At 38.5% G+C, this 16,501-nt stretch overlaps 4 protein-coding genes across 6 annotated transcripts; 3 read left to right on the plus strand and 1 right to left on the minus strand.

The window, feature by feature from the left end:
* Positions 1 to 21: 21 nt before the first annotated feature.
* On the minus strand, positions 22 to 3,155 carry LOC110043704 (uncharacterized). Its single transcript, XM_020749191.2, has 4 exons — positions 3,068 to 3,155; positions 2,488 to 2,573; positions 896 to 976; positions 22 to 555 (listed from the first exon to the last, which is right to left on the minus strand). The coding sequence occupies exons 2-4, from the start codon at positions 2,534 to 2,536 to the stop codon at positions 344 to 346; spliced, it is 342 nt and encodes a 113-aa protein (XP_020604850.1). The 5' UTR covers positions 2,537 to 2,573; positions 3,068 to 3,155; the 3' UTR covers positions 22 to 343.
* Positions 3,156 to 4,993: 1,838 nt separating this feature from the next.
* LOC110043756 (uncharacterized) lies at positions 4,994 to 7,824 on the plus strand. The gene is made up of 3 exons (XM_020749256.2): positions 4,994 to 5,121; positions 5,795 to 5,998; positions 6,415 to 7,824. Exons 2-3 carry the CDS (start codon positions 5,810 to 5,812, stop codon positions 6,709 to 6,711), a joined length of 486 nt encoding a protein of 161 aa, XP_020604915.2. The 5' UTR covers positions 4,994 to 5,121; positions 5,795 to 5,809; the 3' UTR covers positions 6,712 to 7,824.
* An 883-nt stretch (positions 7,825 to 8,707) lies between these two features.
* LOC110043705 (uncharacterized) lies at positions 8,708 to 11,287 on the plus strand. Of its 2 annotated transcripts, none has more exons than XM_020749193.2 (3): positions 8,708 to 8,860; positions 9,688 to 9,936; positions 10,790 to 11,287. In XM_020749193.2, exons 2-3 carry the CDS (start codon positions 9,691 to 9,693, stop codon positions 11,084 to 11,086), a joined length of 543 nt encoding a protein of 180 aa, XP_020604852.2. In that variant the 5' UTR covers positions 8,708 to 8,860; positions 9,688 to 9,690; the 3' UTR covers positions 11,087 to 11,287. The 2 variants fall into 2 exon arrangements, with proteins under 2 accessions (XP_020604852.2, XP_020604853.2); XM_020749194.2 differs by lacking the exon at positions 8,708 to 8,860 and adding an exon at positions 8,917 to 9,077.
* Positions 11,288 to 12,465: 1,178 nt separating this feature from the next.
* LOC110043706 (uncharacterized) lies at positions 12,466 to 15,141 on the plus strand. Of its 2 annotated transcripts, XM_089297342.1 has the most exons (4): positions 12,477 to 12,548; positions 13,439 to 13,498; positions 14,182 to 14,430; positions 14,577 to 15,141. In XM_089297342.1, the coding sequence occupies exons 3-4, from the start codon at positions 14,185 to 14,187 to the stop codon at positions 14,871 to 14,873; spliced, it is 543 nt and encodes a 180-aa protein (XP_089153468.1). In that variant the 5' UTR covers positions 12,477 to 12,548; positions 13,439 to 13,498; positions 14,182 to 14,184; the 3' UTR covers positions 14,874 to 15,141. The 2 variants fall into 2 exon arrangements, with proteins under 2 accessions (XP_020604854.1, XP_089153468.1); XM_020749195.2 differs by lacking the exon at positions 13,439 to 13,498 and having other exon boundaries at positions 12,466 to 12,548.
* Positions 15,142 to 16,501: the final 1,360 nt, after the last annotated feature.

Here is a 16,501-nt window from a genome sequence, read left to right on the forward strand (position 1 = left end):
GCATAGGTGAAAGAGGCCACATTCAGATTCGACGAAGGGCTGACGTTTGGAGCGTCACCTCTTCCTTTATTCGGTTACGGTGGTTAGTAAGTTGATTATCAACTAAGCGTCTCACTTGCCAGTCAGCACAGCACATTTCTTTCCTCAGAGGTCTGTAGAACTCTCCCCAGCAGTACGGACACCGCACGGTGAACAATAAACAAATCAGAAATGATCAACAATTACAATCACACGGACATAATAAATAAGATAAGTTCCAAATTATCCAAACTAACTGTGTTCATTCTACTTTCAATATCTATCGAATTTTGGAAAAGCAACAAAGAAACATAGTAAAGTTGAATTAGTTCTCGTCGTCTTTTTCATCTTTACCATCTTCGTTATCGTCATCATTGTCAGTCTCCGCGGCATTGTCGGCTGAGTCGTGATCATCAGCTGATGAATTCACCTCAGAGGACGCTTCTGAGTCGTTCACGCTCTCCTCTTCATCTTCTGGGGCATCTTGAAATAGCTTTGCATCACCAGATTCACTCTCATTAGAGCTGTCAAGTGGTGCTATATTTAAAGAAAGTATCTAATCACTGAAGGATTGGCACATAAGAAGACTTTCACAGAGAGGTACTTTCACCCTGTTCGTTAAGCCCGTGATTAATGCCTTAGAGATATGAAAACTGCTGTCTTAATGTTGTCATGGAGTCGTTAGGTTTTCTGGGGTAAAGGCTTACTAACATTTTCAATTGGAGGAAAAATTATTCTTTTAACTGTGATTTTTCACGCCTTCTTTAGTACTATTGCAGTATTAGTGAAGTTATAGGTCTTTTCAATTTATTTGATTTATTATTTTCTGATGTCATTAGAAAGAAGCGAAATCAAAGGTGGTGAAATCAATATTAACCTGTCTCTTGTGAACTCCCCTCGGCAGTATTCCTTTTCTGTATCCATCCTCCACGCACTTCGTCGACAGGTGATCCACAAGCTTTAAGGGAGACCATAGACAAGAAAGAAATTGGTTAGAGCATTTGGAGGTAGCTTTCTGTCTTAACTACCGAAAAATACCAAATGCTGTGTTTGTGGAATTTTAGTAACCTTTCAGACGGACAAGACACGCGATTACGAGGTGAAGCCTGGAGGAGATACTGCATCTCTGGATTGTACCTGTTTGGCACCAATAACAACTATTTGTTTTCCTCATATTCATTACGTCAAATTTCTAAGCAGAATACGGCTTACGGTGGTATTTGAGATTATGTTTGTTCAATTTAGCAACAGTCGTAAAATAATACATTGGTGGTTTTCAAAAACCAAATGAATAGGTTACGGTGGTCACATCAAACTTATTGCCCACGAACATGAACATTTGCTGTAATTGGCGTCCAGGCTAGCGCGGGCATTGTTTGTCTGTATTGCGCTTGCGCATTAGTTTATCCATGGAACTGGGGAATAATTTCCATACGTAAACAATACGTAAACATGGCGGCAGGGAGAGTGAAGAGAGAATCCAATGCACCAGAACGATACATAGGCGAGGTTTTCCATGAGTTATCACCCCAAAGGAAGACGTTGCGAGTAAAAGCAGACCGTAAACTTTATCCTGTGTTTGTAACAGACGTGGACAAGATCGGAAAGCGGGTTCATTGTCTTGGTTATAGTGTGCGGTACTAATGACAAAAATGAAAGATAAGGATTAAAGATGACATTCTTTTCCAGCGGATGGAACCTCTTTTTATTCCTTCTGCTCCTTCTTTTGACGACCGTGCGGAATTATTTCACGCAGAGCTATATCGTGAAATAAAAAGAAAGTTGTATTCTGGCCGAAAGGACGATCCAGCAGCTCGCACTGGAATTAGAATTGATCAGGATGTATTTGATGGTGGGCTTGCATCAGCCGGGAAATCACGGAAAGAACGAGGAAAGACTGTGTATCGAATTAATTCAAACCAGGTCTTAGATCATTTTCTGGGAGTCAAATGGGATGAACGTATATTATATACCAAAATAAAGGAAATTTTTCGCTTTATTCGAATTTTGCGGTACAAATGTGATCAGAACATGTGCAAAGTGCGCGGGCTCATTCTTTTGCGCCAACCGTGACAGGAGCTCGAAATCTTCTATAAACATTGCGTAATTCAATTTCAAAAATTCGATTTTGCCCCATTAAAATTTATCGCTATGATATTTGAAACCATCTTCTGATGCAGCTTGAATGTTCTGTTTTTTTTAATTCAAAGGTACAAATTGTCCCCATCCACACGTTTTTGAGTTAAATTGTGCGTGTTTTTGCATGACTTTGAGTCAGACATTAGTGGGGGCGTGACCACCGGAACTTGATATAACCTTTTGTTAACACTGAGTTTGATATGATTTGTGTGTCCGCAGTTAGTTTTTTTAAGCTAAATACTATTGACACTTTAATTAAGTCATTCATTCATTCATTCATTCATTCATTCATACATTCATTCATTCATTCATTCATTCATTCATTCTTACCTTTCATGACAAAAGAGCAAAGTAACATCAAGGGCACGATAGCTCTCATTGTAACTCTGATACAACTGACGTGTCCTTACGAAACACTGTTAGATACAAGAAGCAAGGTAGCGAGAGACTGTCAAAGGTTAAAAAAAATACTTAAAAGCAATTTTACTAGGCTAAGAAAAAATGTAAGACACACTTTTGTGGCTCTCAAAATTAAAAATACTGAAAAACAAATCATAATAATAGTAATAAATAGTAAATAATAATAAATATAATAATAGAATGTATTTGGGTTTAAAATCTGTCTGTGCGGTTACCGCAAAAAGTGACTGTTTAAGGTTCGTTAAATAGATTTTACGATCTGGTGACTTAACTGGGGCTATAACATTTGTACTTTCGAATTATTCGCTAGCAATCACTAGTTCTTTGGGCCGCATTTTCCCTTTCTTTCATTAACATCCCACGTTCACATGAGTAGGGATCCGCTAAGAACATAGAATAAGGGTTAGAATGAAGTCTCATTCTTCCTTGACACAAACGTAACTTTAAAGTAATGTCTAAAACTTATAGTAGTCTATAAGAACTAACTTGCCTTGAGCAACTTCCAGACGATGTGGTCTTCACTGGGTGACGTTAGTCAATGAATTGATATCACAAGAAATGGAAGATAAAAGCCTCGCGGGTAAATAGCATCTGTAACCAGTTATTGGCCGACAGCGCGGAAGTATTTGACCCCTTAAGTTTCAACAATGATCCGGCATTGTTAAAATTCTCCTTACAATATTGTAATTTTCAGCAACAGCTCCAGCATTAGCTCAAACGCGATTGTACATATGATTTTTTTTTTTTTCCTTGCGACGATAGCCATAAATAGGCTTTATCTCGTTCATCGGTAAAGAAAATGTCGAGAATCAAAAACTAAGGATCGACAGCGTCTCCGTTTGCCTCAAACTAAATGCGATGCAAAGTTAGAAGAATTCCCATTTTGACCTCGACAAGGAGAGTGTAAATAATGTAACGGTCGTTAATGGATATTCCGCGTACACGAATTCTTACGCTCTGAGCTATTCTGACTGTTAGTGTGTTCATACGATCATTGAATATTCACGTCGAATCCATTGATGACCTACAAACTGCATATCTGCTGCTCAATACCATTGGTTGTACTTGATCCCCTACCCGTCAACGATCTTCTTTCGTTACCTAATTGGCAGGTGAATATTTTTCATGAGAGCATTTTAACTTTTTTTGGTAACAACTCTCATAAAGCTAGACACCTCTTCGTTTTATTCCGCTAATGATAAAATTTCAGTTTTTCCTTTTTGGAAATTCACAAATGAATTTCGTATTTTGCGACACTAGCAAAAAATGGTTACAAAATGCCTCTCATCTGGACCATTCCTACACGTTATAACGCACCAACAAATTTCCTGTCGCATCATTGTTCAAAACACTGAGCATTTGTTACGCGAAACTCGCCAGTTTTGTGAGGTAATTTCCTTGCAGTGTAGCGCTTTCGTATCATTTGCCGTTCGAGTACTCAGGGCCAAATAGGATCATTGAAAAATTCCTTGACCAATTGATAAATGGCCGACCTATGTTGTTGAAAGGTGGTAGAAATTTTATTTGTGTGTGCGGAGGACTCAGAATTGTCCCAATAAATTCATTGTCCTCAAAATATCTAAGGATAGCCTCGGTTTTTACTAGCTGATCAAAAAAACTCTCAATGTACTGATAAGTACTTTCATTAGGTAGGTTTTTCCCGACCCACTGGAGGGTGTCAAGAGAAAATGAGGTCTCTTAAGGGTGTAAATGGGCTTCCGGTGAATAATGTCGCGCATGCGCGTGATCATTCCGGAAAACTCTTCAAATTTCATTGAAACGCGGGAAAACGTGCGATGGCCGCTATGGTGTTTGCCTTTCATTGAATGTTCATTATTTGTTTCCAAGAGGACGGCACAGAATAAACTTGAAGCTGGTATATGATTTGAAAGACTTAGGCATTACGTCTTCCATTATAAAGCCGTGCCGAGCATTTCCTAGAAATAGTCAAACATTTTATTCAATCATACTCACACGGTCAAGGCCTGTTGGGCACGACATCCCTTAGTAAACACTCGGTAAGATTTTGTTGGAAAATGTGCGTTGGGTTCTTTTATTTTATTGAGGATCCAGCTTTGACGCCAATTAAGTTCAACCAGAGTGTATGACTTGTCCTCGAAACTTCTCGTTTGTTGGCCAGTCATTCTTTTCTGCTTGCTTTTTGCTCTCGCACATATGATTTCGTTTTTCTAAAAACAATTTCCTGCAGAAACGTTACATCTAGACATACTGTGTCCCTTTATGATTCGCATTTCTTAGTATATCTGTTTATCTATCCATTTATGTGAAGTGAGTCTTCCGTTTTAAGGTGATGTCATTCCGAAACTGAAAACTCAATTATTGTACGTCACGCGGTCGGTCATGTTACGTCAACCTAATATACTAGCCAATCGCAAAAAGATATTATTTACCTTTCCGCTTCAACAAGATATTATTTACCTTTCCGCTTCAACAAGCTATTATTCACCTCTCCGCTAAAGCCCCTTCCGACACGAGTTCATTTTTTCCAGCTGTCACGGTGGTAACTTTATCAAGCAAGAGAAGGTAAGAAATAATTCGATCATATTATCCATTTGATTAACTCCGTTACTGAGCAGAATTAAGCAGAATTTGTTTGTTATCATGTGCTGGAAACTGAATCAGGATGATAACCATGGTGGATTGTCACGCGTTCACATGCTTGCCTAAATGAAAACAAAGAATAGGCCATTTCCGAATTACCTTGAGCCTCCGTTACAAAACTAGTCCTCGTGCTAAATCTTTCATAGGAAAATGAGTTTGATTGGCATGAAAGTGAACCGTTTTGACGGGCAAAAGACAACTCGGAAATGGCCTATTTCAGTACTTGTTATGGTCTACCTTCAATCCAGAGAAATAATTCTAGTGTGAGTATTTGTATAGTAGTCAACTTGTTAACTTATGATCTGTATTTCTCGGCTTTAACTCCACTGGTTTGATCCACCGCATTGTGTGTTTGCATCGATCTTGGGATATCTGAAGTTTGTTCGAAGGGGAACTTCCGCTTTTCTCATAGAAACAAATATAAGCTAATAGACTCGAAAGAGAAAGTCCCAACGCAGGGCCAGAAAAGCAGCTGCCAACCCTCAGTATTATTAGCTATTGTTGTCATTATGAAAACAAAATTGTATTGTGCCCTATTGAATCTCCAAAGATTCTATTCTCAAATCATAATTCTCATAGATGTGTTACCGCTTAGATTTCCCGGAAAAGCATGGCCACTTCACCTTATACACCGAAAGGGAAAGGAGCAACCGTTGTCAAAGAAGTCGTAGACACGATCAACAGTTTGGGAATATTTGCAAATGACCATAAGTTTCTTTGCCGTGTGGCCTGGGTTGAGTGCAAATATGGAGAGGCCCCTGGGACATACCGGAGTGGTTACCATGGAGGGATTTGGCAGGTAGAGCTTTTTCGACTTTTTTCTATTTGCACCTCCTACAATAATATATCTTTCTGGCCTTTATCTTTACAAACGTGTTCATTAAAATCAGTTGCAAACTTCTCAGATCAGAAGTAACCAAAATCTAACTATGACAGGATGAGAAATAATTCATAAAGTTAGTCTTTTTAATTATTTAAGGAACGCATCTCTGACAAACCTGTAGCAATAAATTCTTATATCTAATATTTAACGGAATCTATGGTAATCATTTCCTTAGAATTTAGGTCTAGTATTTCCCGGATTTCAAGCAAGAACGGTATTTCATTTTCCTTACATATATCAAATTCTTGTGGACAGAATCTTGCTTTGTCAATAAATATAATAGATCGGTCATTCTGTGAGTTTGCATGACATGATCTCCTTCCAAAACGTAGGTTGACAAAATTGGTTATCGCGAGACTGTTATTCAGCAAGGTCTGAAGAAGTACTGGGACCAAATTAAAGCCAAACTCGACATCGACTGGACCAAGACTCAATGGGAAGATTTGGAGAAACCGCTGTACTCTGGACTGGCTGCTCGGTTGTTCCTGGCCAGAATTTCTGCTCCTATTCCATCTGACCTTCCTGCTCAAGCTCAGTACTGGAAGACTTACTATAACACTTCAGCTGGGAAAGGGACTGTACAGAAGTTTATTGATGATGTGGAGCAGGCAACAGGCTGTGCTGCCTAGAAAGACCAGAAATAATGCCGGCACGTAAAGAAAACTCCGTATCTCAAACGTTTTTTCACTTGTCTTGAGATACAAGGTTTTTAAAATTATTAGCTAGGACGTTTCTTTCCATAACTGAGATCTCTTTTAATGTAGTCGAATGTTTTTGCTTGAAAGACAATTTAGCAACAGAGAAACAAGCTATAAAACATTTAAAGAAAACTGGAGCCGTTTGATGTTTTTTACGGATGCCAAAGCTTCCAAGATTCTACAGTGGAATCCTGATTTTTCACACCACCAAAGGGAACGGAAATTTCATGGTATGAAAAACTGGTAGTTCGAGATAGCGGATGTAAAATTACATCGGTCGACTGAGGGCCGGGAAGGTAAAGACTTTTGGTTCGAGTTATCGGGAGCAGTTAACTTTGGTATATATATCCTTGACTGATTCAAATATGCTTTCAACGTTAGCTAGCTAACGCTGCTCTGGTATCTTACCATAGAAGTTAATTGCAAAAAAACAAGATAAACAAAACAAAACAAAAAAAAGAAAAGAAAATTTTTTTTAAGTAACGGCTAAAACAAATGTCCAGTATCGAAAGACGATAAAATAATAGTTCTGGCAGCCATCTTGGTTCACTGTATTGTTAATCCAAAATCCTAATCTCAGAGTTCAGATCATTCTGTTGGTTTCAAAACATGTGTATGAATATGTGTAAGACAAAGATTGGGAAGTCTTACATTGAACCTATGTTACTTGATGCGTGATAAACATTTACATAGAATACCGATATTAAAAGTCGCAGTTACAATTGATGCAAAGTATCGATCAATCGACCAGTCAATCCAAAGCTCATGTGTTTATTGACTTTTTATTAAATAATCTCTTTAGCCAATAGATATATTCTAGTTTGTTACGTACTTTTTCCCTAAACGGTGTTTCCTCTTAAACCAATTTATGCACCCGTTCGCTCGCGCTGCTAAGGAAGTGAAATTTCACTTCCGGTTACTTGTGTCGCCTCAGAGCGGAATTCGATAGCTTACATTTAAGATTTTTTTCGTTGAGTTTCACAAAATGCAAAATAAAGTACAAGCAAAAAAATGAGCGCAAAATAAAAAAAAAGAAAAGAAAAACTATCTTCGTGTGCTTCGTTTGATCTTATTAAAGTGCGTGCTTTACCCAAGACCCTTTTTGCTTTGGAGTCGAGAATGATCGTGTGAACTAGTGCGCAAGAGCTGCTGTGTAACTTTCGATGTCGGGGACACTTCCAGTTTTTCATTAACTCCAGCTTGTTTTCGACCATCTACGATTTAAACTAAGGTTGAAAACAAATTTCAACTTTTTTTAATCTCTCTCAAAATCTGACCTTTTAGAAATGAAACAAAATCTATGCATAGCATAGCGAAATGAGGATTCGAATTAGAATGTTAAATCAACGAAGAAAATTCCGATAAAGTAATATGCTCAGGAGCCTTTACGTTTTTCTTCGGACTTAGTCACATGACCATGAGCGTGGCCTGATGACGTCATCACTGGTGTTACTGACCACGAAAAAGTTAAATCACATGAAATAACTCTGAATTTACTGAAAATGATGAGGTTACATGACAATAAATTTCCCACAAAGGCGGCTCAAAAAGGCCAGTTACGTGGGCCTTTAACGGAAACTGAAACATGGTATCATGGATCATGATATGGAAACCAAAATACAGTATCTTTTAATTTGATTTAAATTGATTGCGATTGATGAGAATAGGCCATTTCCGAGTTTCCTTGTGTCTCTGTTTCAAAACGAGTCTTTGATTTGCATGAAAATGAGCCTGTGGGCGGATTTTCATATGAATGGTTTCGTACGTAGACTGGATTTGGCACAGAGGCAAAAGGCAACTCCGAAATGGCCTACTGCATCGAGATATATCGACTAAATGCAAACGTTGAAACGGAACCAATTGCAGTCTTATCCGTTTTAGCAACGCGTCATCCCGAAATTGAAAGTATCGCTGATCACGTTCCAGCCGTACTCGAAGCTAACCAATCACTTTACACCCAGGGTTCTCAAATGAAACTAAATATGGTAATCACGTTATTTTATAACCAGTTTCGCGGAAAGGAAGCGAGTTCATTCGTTAGGGCTGTTATTCAAGAGGCTTGCGAACACAGGATTAATAGGTAAGGAGGAAACACTACATTATTTCAGTTGAGTGTTTCGAGTTATCGGGAGGTTCAAAAAATCGAGGATTAATTCGAGAAATGGCGATTCCATAGTACTTGGTTATAGCTTCCGTTTTCCGCACAAGGCATTGACCTCCACTCCCACTGACCTGTTGAGACTAACACAGTTGATGTCTTCAATGCTCCTCCGCACAACATAATTTTCACGAGAAAAGTAAGACAACAGGAAGATGACTCATCAGTTAGCAACGTTTCATAACAACGTAGAAAATCACCGACAAGATCGAATCACGTTTCGGGATCGTTGTAACGGCATTATCTAGTTTAAAATCAAATGAAATTCGCTGCCAAGTGTAATGCAAGCGTAACGCTACATCAAAGTAGACAGGATACAGTTTTACTTTTCGGGTTTCAATGGCTATTACTGTTGTGGATAGATGGCCCTCGTAGAGAGGTTAAAATATAGGTAAATGAATGGACCGTCCGCAGGGACAAAAAAAGGTGGCCGTTAGTGAAAGTTCGACCGTATTAGAATATGCTACAAACAACAATAACACGCTATTTTCCGCCCGCCATATTGGAGGAGGTCCTTCAACACGGCGGCTCCATACTAGTCTCTATAATTTTGCGCGGAACATTTCGACGAATATTTCAACTTTGGGACAAGGCACACACCTTAAACTTGGAGAACTGTCTTCTTTATTTATCGTCTACAATATCAGAATTTTTTGACTTTATCCACTAAATGGTCTTTGATTTTACTTTTTATTGCGTGACAATGCGCACACGCTATAGCTGGCAGAGTATTTTCTTTCTTTTTCTAGATCATGCTTCTGACCGTGGTGTTCGTCAGTCTTGTTGGTCAGATTTTTTTCAAAAATGTGGCTTGTGCTGATCCATACACACCAAAGGGGAAAGGAAACGCTGTTGTTACGGAAGTCGTGGACATGATCAATAATTTGGGAATATTTCCAAGCGATCACAAGTTCCTCTGCCGCGTAGCCTGGGTCGAGTCAAAATACGGACAGGCACGTGGTACCTACAGGCCGGGGTACTATGGTGGAATTTGGCAGGTAAAGATTTAACGCTGGACAACTCGATCTTGTTCCATTTCCAGTTTTATTTTAACATAAGTAATGTTTTGTTTTATACGGTGCAGAACTGACTACTGTAAACTTCCGAAAGTGAACGTCAAAAAATCTGTGGCCGCTAATAAATCCCGAAAGTAGCGAGCACAACCCCCCTCCCAATCACCGAAAATAGTGAGACCAAGGTTCAGTGGTATATTTATTTTTCCAATCAATAGTCAGGTGAAAGTTACCGTACATACAATCACTTGATTTATGGCACTCGACAACAAGGTAAGGTATCGCTTATGTTACGTAGCGTGAATGTTAATTCGTGCTTCGTCAATGTGCCATGTTAAAACACAACCGTAGAATTTTCATGAAGTAACAGAAACTTTTCTTTAAATCAAAATTGGCAACTCTGTATCATTTCAGCAGGTACGTATTAAAAGGAACGTTTCTTCAAACTTCAATTGGAAACTCGTCCAATGCACTGAGATATTGATACAGCAAACTAACGTAGCATTGCGTCATGAAGTAGTAACAGTTTGCGGTCTCTGACTAACTTTCCTGCCGGCCAGTAACAACACGGTTGAGGCAGGAAGAGCCCACCATGTGGCAGCAAAATACCTTTAAGCTGGAACGAAGAATTTAATCTGATGCTTACAAAAATGTTAATTTTTGCGAATTTCTGTCTTTTATTTCGTAACAAAGATCTCAGTCGTACCAACTTCACATAACGCTTTTTGCTCGCCGAAAGTAACGATCCGGCTGAAAGTAACGAGCCCGAGTCGTTACTTTCAGAAATTTACGGTATCTTAACTAAGCTTAATTCAACATGTATTCTATATTCATACAGGTTGACCTCATTGGTTATCGTGAGACTGTTCTTCAGCAAGGACTAAAGAAGTACTGGGACAAAATTAAAGTCAAACTCGGCATCGACTGGACCAAGACTCAATGGGAAGATTTGGAGAAACCGCTGTACTCTGGACTGGCTGCTCGGTTGTTCCTGGCCAGAATTCCTGCTCCTATTCCGTCTGATCTTTCTTCTCAAGCTCTGTACTGGAAGACTTACTACAACACTTCAGCTGGGAAAGGAACTGTGCAGAAGTTTATTAATGATGTGAAGCAGGCAACAGGCTGTGCTGCCTAAGAAAGGAATTGAAGCTGTTATGCGTACTTCAAGTGTTTTGTCATGTGTCGTGAGATTCAAGATTTCTAAAATTACTAGACAATAATACTTTTAATTTCTTCCGCTAAGAGGTCTAAATGTGTAGTCTACGGTTTTTGCTTTAAGGAAAATTGTAAAATGCAACCGAGAACATAAACTAAGTAAACATTAATTTGAAGAAAATGTTTTATGTTTCATCAGTTTTCAGTCAAAGAACAAGAGCTAGATTGTGAAAGCTTTCGACCAGAATATTAATCTATCCAATCAACAGTAGAGCCTTTTATGACCACTTGTGCAATAAGCCTTGCCCGGGGGGGGGGGGACTCCCATACAAAAACGACGGGGGTGCACGTAAGAAATTATGAAAAGAACCCCTAAGAGGTACCAAAATCCTGTTTTGTGGGCGTGGCTTGAAATTGTTTTCACCCCTAAGAGGTACCAGAAGAATCCAGCATAATGAGTTGTTTTAGATGCCATATTTGTGTCGACTCAATACCCTAAGAAGAACCGAAAAAGCTTCTTCTGTTGACCTTTTGAGGATGAACACCCCAAGAGGTGTCAAAACCGCTTTTTAATCCCTAAAAGGTACGACAAACACCCCCGTCCTATTTATATGGCACTCCCTTAGGGAACCTTGGTGTAATAATGTATCCTTAACGGCCCAAATATCCTTACAACTCTGCTCTAGCATATTATAATTACGATATACAAGCTAATGGTAAATAATAAAAGAAAATTTCAGTTAAATCACACACAAACAACACGATCATACTTGCCGACATCTTGGCTCGCTACGTGGCGGGTTTAATTTTCTAATAAAGGTGAGTTCAGAGTGCGAGTCATTCTGTTCGATTCACAGCATGCAATGATTATAACATGCGGAAGACAAAGATTGGGTTATTGTATATTGAACCTAGTTAACATGCTGTGTGGTAATTCAGAAACCACTACCATACAGAATACTAATATCAAAAGCCGCAGTCCTATATAATTGATCGGCCGATCAATCCAAAGCTATTGTGTTTATTAACTTAAACAATTTTTTTATATATATAAAATAGGTGTACTGTAGTTTCTTAGACGAAATATACGGGTCCCAAAATAGTGTTTCTTCTTAATGGCAAATGTTTCACGGTAATTGAAACATGGTGTCACGAGTCATACTCTAGAAACAATAATGTGGCAAAACAAAACAAAAAATTTGAAATGATCAGGCTATGAGATATATCTTGTGATCTAAACAATCGAACCATTCTGATCCGTTTCAGCAACGTGTCATTCTGAAACTGACAAAAAATATCCCTGATCTGAAACTAACCAATCGCTTTTCACACAGAGATCTCAACATAATCTAAATATGGTCAGGTTGTTACCAAAAAGCGATTCTGTTATTTCATTCACACATACATAGAAGCTCAGTTCGGTTAACAGAGGAGGAATATAGGTAAGAAGCAAAACTAACTTATTTCAGTTGAGTAAGCAGCAGTTAAACTGTAATTTGCAGCTTTATTTCTACGGTTAGCACACTAATTCGTCATGAAAACGGAGCTTCATTAGAAAACGCTTTTCAAAGCGAAGGAATTTGAATCGACGGCTTTGCGTTTTAGTGTGGATGGAAGACATTTTGAAAAGGAGCTTTTAGAAAACGCTGACGTCACGATAATCATGTGATCTCCCTGCACCAGTTTAATCTCCTCAAACACAAATTCAAAATGACCGGTGATTGCTGCGTTTCTAAATTTCTCTGGCGCAATGGAAAGGAATACATTTGATGCGTTTTCAGAGTGAAAACGCCGTTTTTAATTTACATTTCTCCGGCCGGGCGAAGTGTGGACGAGGCCTAAAAGACATATAATAAATTAAACCCGATAAACATGGATTTAACCCCTTCGCGACCGGAATAATATTGTATACATTTTTTCCAGTTTTGTGCATTTTTCTCACAAGCCCGGTTCTGTGCACTGCTGCAACGGTTTCTAGGTGAAAGTACTTGATAATGACTATTCTACGTTAATTATTGAATGAGTATATTTTTTTGGACTGATACTTGAATAGACAATCGGTGCCTTTTATACTTTCCTGCACAAGTACAGTTTCACGAGAAAGGATAGATTATTGATATTAGCAAAGTTTCATAACAAAGTCCAACATAGGTAAACTAAACGCGAGCAATATACACCATTTTGCTGGGTTTGAAGAGATGACTTCCTAAATTTGAAGATATTAATAACGTCGCTTTTACCTTGGCAAGAAACTGATGCATAACCTTCATATTTCACGAAGCTTCTCTTTGCTCATCAATCAACAATTCCAAATGCTTTATTGCAATTTTAGGTGCTGTCCAACCAGTGGAAACTGAAAGCCAATAGCAGTTCTCATTTGGAAACTGAAAAAGTATTAAACAACATTTTTATTCTAATCATCATTACATTTATCGGTATAAATACTAGCTCGGACACTTATTAAAGAGGAAGTCAGTTTCAGAAACGCCGGAGCTGATTACGTTTTTCGGATATGGCAAACTGTCTGCTGACATGTCTTGAATAAAACGGACCACCAGGTTTAAGGCAATAATCGGCTTTTATTTTATCATATCTTCAGTGTATCTTAATTTTTTTTTTTCGACAAAGGAGGGTAAAGTGAGTTTTATATAAAATACTAGACAAAAAAATACGGGTCAGGGGCAGTTGTCTTATCAAGTTTTATCCCTTGTTTGAACTATGAAGTGAAGTAGCGACTTAAAAGAAACTAAGAATGGAACAAAATTTCAAAAATTACTGATTAATACCCTTAATGCTGTCGGTAATTCGTTTCCTCATTAAATTCTGGTATATTAAATTAGCGCAAAGATCTGTAACGGGGAGGGAACTTATTTGTTTAATCTACGCGTCCAACGGAAAAAGTGAAAGTGAGCGGACGTTAACGTAAATATATATGAGTATTTTTTTTTTTTTTTTTTTTTGGAACGTGACAGGGGGTCTAGTTGGGTCGGGGGCAGAGGGAATGCAGCTCCGCTCTTCCCACATACTATAAACAACAAGAACAGGCTAACAGAAACTGTATCTTTCCTTTTCTAGATCATGCTTCTGATATTGGTGCTCGTTGGTCTTGCTGCTCAATTTGTCTCGAAATGTGACGCTTGTGCCGATCCATACACACCAAAGGGGAAAGGAAACGCTGTTGTTGCTGAAGTCGTGAACAAGATCAATAATTTGGGAATATTTCCAAACGATCACAAGTTTCTCTGCCGTGTAGCCTGGGTCGAGTCAAAATACGGACAGGCACGTGGTACCTACAGGTCGGGGTACTATGGTGGAATTTGGCAGGTAAAGATTTAACACTGGAAGTGTTGAATTCCAAATCTCTTGTTCCATTTGCAGTTTTAGGGTCAAGACACGTTACGTTTTTTTAAATTATCTGTGCAGCACTGACTATCTTATGCAGCTTAATTCATTCTCATATATACATACAGGTTGACAGCATTGGTTATCGTGAAACTGTCATTCAGAAAAGATTGAAAAAGTACTGGGACCAAATCAAAGCTAGACTCGGCATCGACTGGACCAAAACTCAATGGCAAGACCTGGAAAAACCGCTGTACTCTGGACTGGCTGCTCGGCTATTCTTGGTCAGGTTTCGAGCTCCTATTCCATCTGATGTTCTTTCTCAAGCCCGGTATTGGAAGCGTTACTATAACACTTCAGCTGGGAAAGGAACTGTACAGAAGTTTATTGATGATGTGGAGCAGGGAACAGGCTGTGTTGCCTAGAAACGATGACCATGGTTCATGCAGTAGCTACTAGAGTGAACACTGGTGACTTTTTCGCTGTTTGCTCTAAATTAATTCGATAACCGAAAAATGGGCATCGGTATTAATCCAAGATTTTGCTTCCTTTATTCAGAATTGAAATGAGTTTGTAAGATTTAGCGAATCAAATACAAAAATTGTAAGAAAAGCTAAAACCACGCGTTAATTATTTCGTAGCTTAAGTAAATGAGTAATGCCTGAAATACCATTAAAACGCAAGTTTCCAATATGTTGCGCATTCCTCATTGGTTTTGTTTCCGTCTCCAAACTCCTCGTTTCAACATGCGGCATAATAATTGTAACTGTAATTTGATTTTCTTAACAACGTTAATTAGCCCAGGCAGTTTAAAGTTAGAAGCACAAATATAACCACCGAATAAAGGATAAATTCGATATTCACTATAGATCAAGGTTAAACGGAAACACTTGCACTATCTGCTTGGCTGGATGTAGTCAGAGCTAGTCATCGAATTGTGGCTGATCTTCTTTCTCAATAACAGTACTGGAAATTCTTACTACAATACTTCATTCTAACGGAGAAACAACAACATTATATTAAGTGTAAATTCTGGGAGAAACGTATACTCGGAAAAAATCCGAGTCTCAGATGGGATTCCCCACGACCCTCTGTGATCTAGTCGAATGCTCTAACCACTGACCTACTACCCAGAATTTGACCCTTGCTCACCATAGAGTCTGCAGTACCTCAGTGGTTAGAGCATCCGACTAGATCACGGAGGGTCGTGAGTTCGAATCCCATCTGGGACTCGGATTTTTTCCGAGTATACGTTTCCCCCAGAATTTACTCTTAATACTTCATTCATTAATGTTATTAAACAAGCAAAAGCTAGCGCTGACAAGAGAGGATACCGCTCCTTACGCTAGCCAATCATCAATAATAATGATAATGATAATGATGATAATGATAATGCTACTGAAACGGAAACTGAAACTGATACTGATACTGATAATAATAATAATAATAATAATAATAGATTTATATAGCGCTAAAATTTTAAAATATTCTAAACCGCTTTACAATGCAAGATTAAGATTGCAGTACAAATATAACAAAAATGTGTCTAAAAATAATACAATTTAAAAAAGCATATTATCAATAAATACGAGTCTCATTATTTGCTGGTAAAGGAAACCTTTTATGTTTGCAACTACTTTGCTTTTCACTGTCGTACCGGGCCTCATAATAAGCTCTCCATCACCGTGTGTCTTTCTCTACCAAGGTGTTTCATTGAGAAACACGACGACTTATTGTGAGCTGACAAAATGCTGCGATGACCCTGTCAATTGGGTTTAAGAGGCTTCACTTTTTTACTTAAATTGCTCGTGACCAACAGGGTGTGAATTAGTCTAAGCTGGTCTTTGTCTAATTAACAAGATTGCCAACAACAACAACAACAACAACAACAACAACAACAAAACGAAAGAATCAAATTAAACCATTAGTATGCTGCAAGATATCTTACGGTTGCAAACAACCTCTATTCGCTAAAGCAGCCGACATGCAGTCAACAGCTACATGTAGAAAACAGCGTAGCGGAGAGGAAGAAACCTAGGTACTTTATTACCGG

This window comes from Orbicella faveolata, unplaced genomic scaffold (genome assembly GCF_042242905.1).
Source record: "Orbicella faveolata isolate gen_17 unplaced genomic scaffold, um_ofav_v1 contig_1, whole genome shotgun sequence".
In the NCBI taxonomy this organism is placed as follows: Eukaryota; Metazoa; Cnidaria; class Anthozoa; order Scleractinia; family Merulinidae; genus Orbicella; species Orbicella faveolata.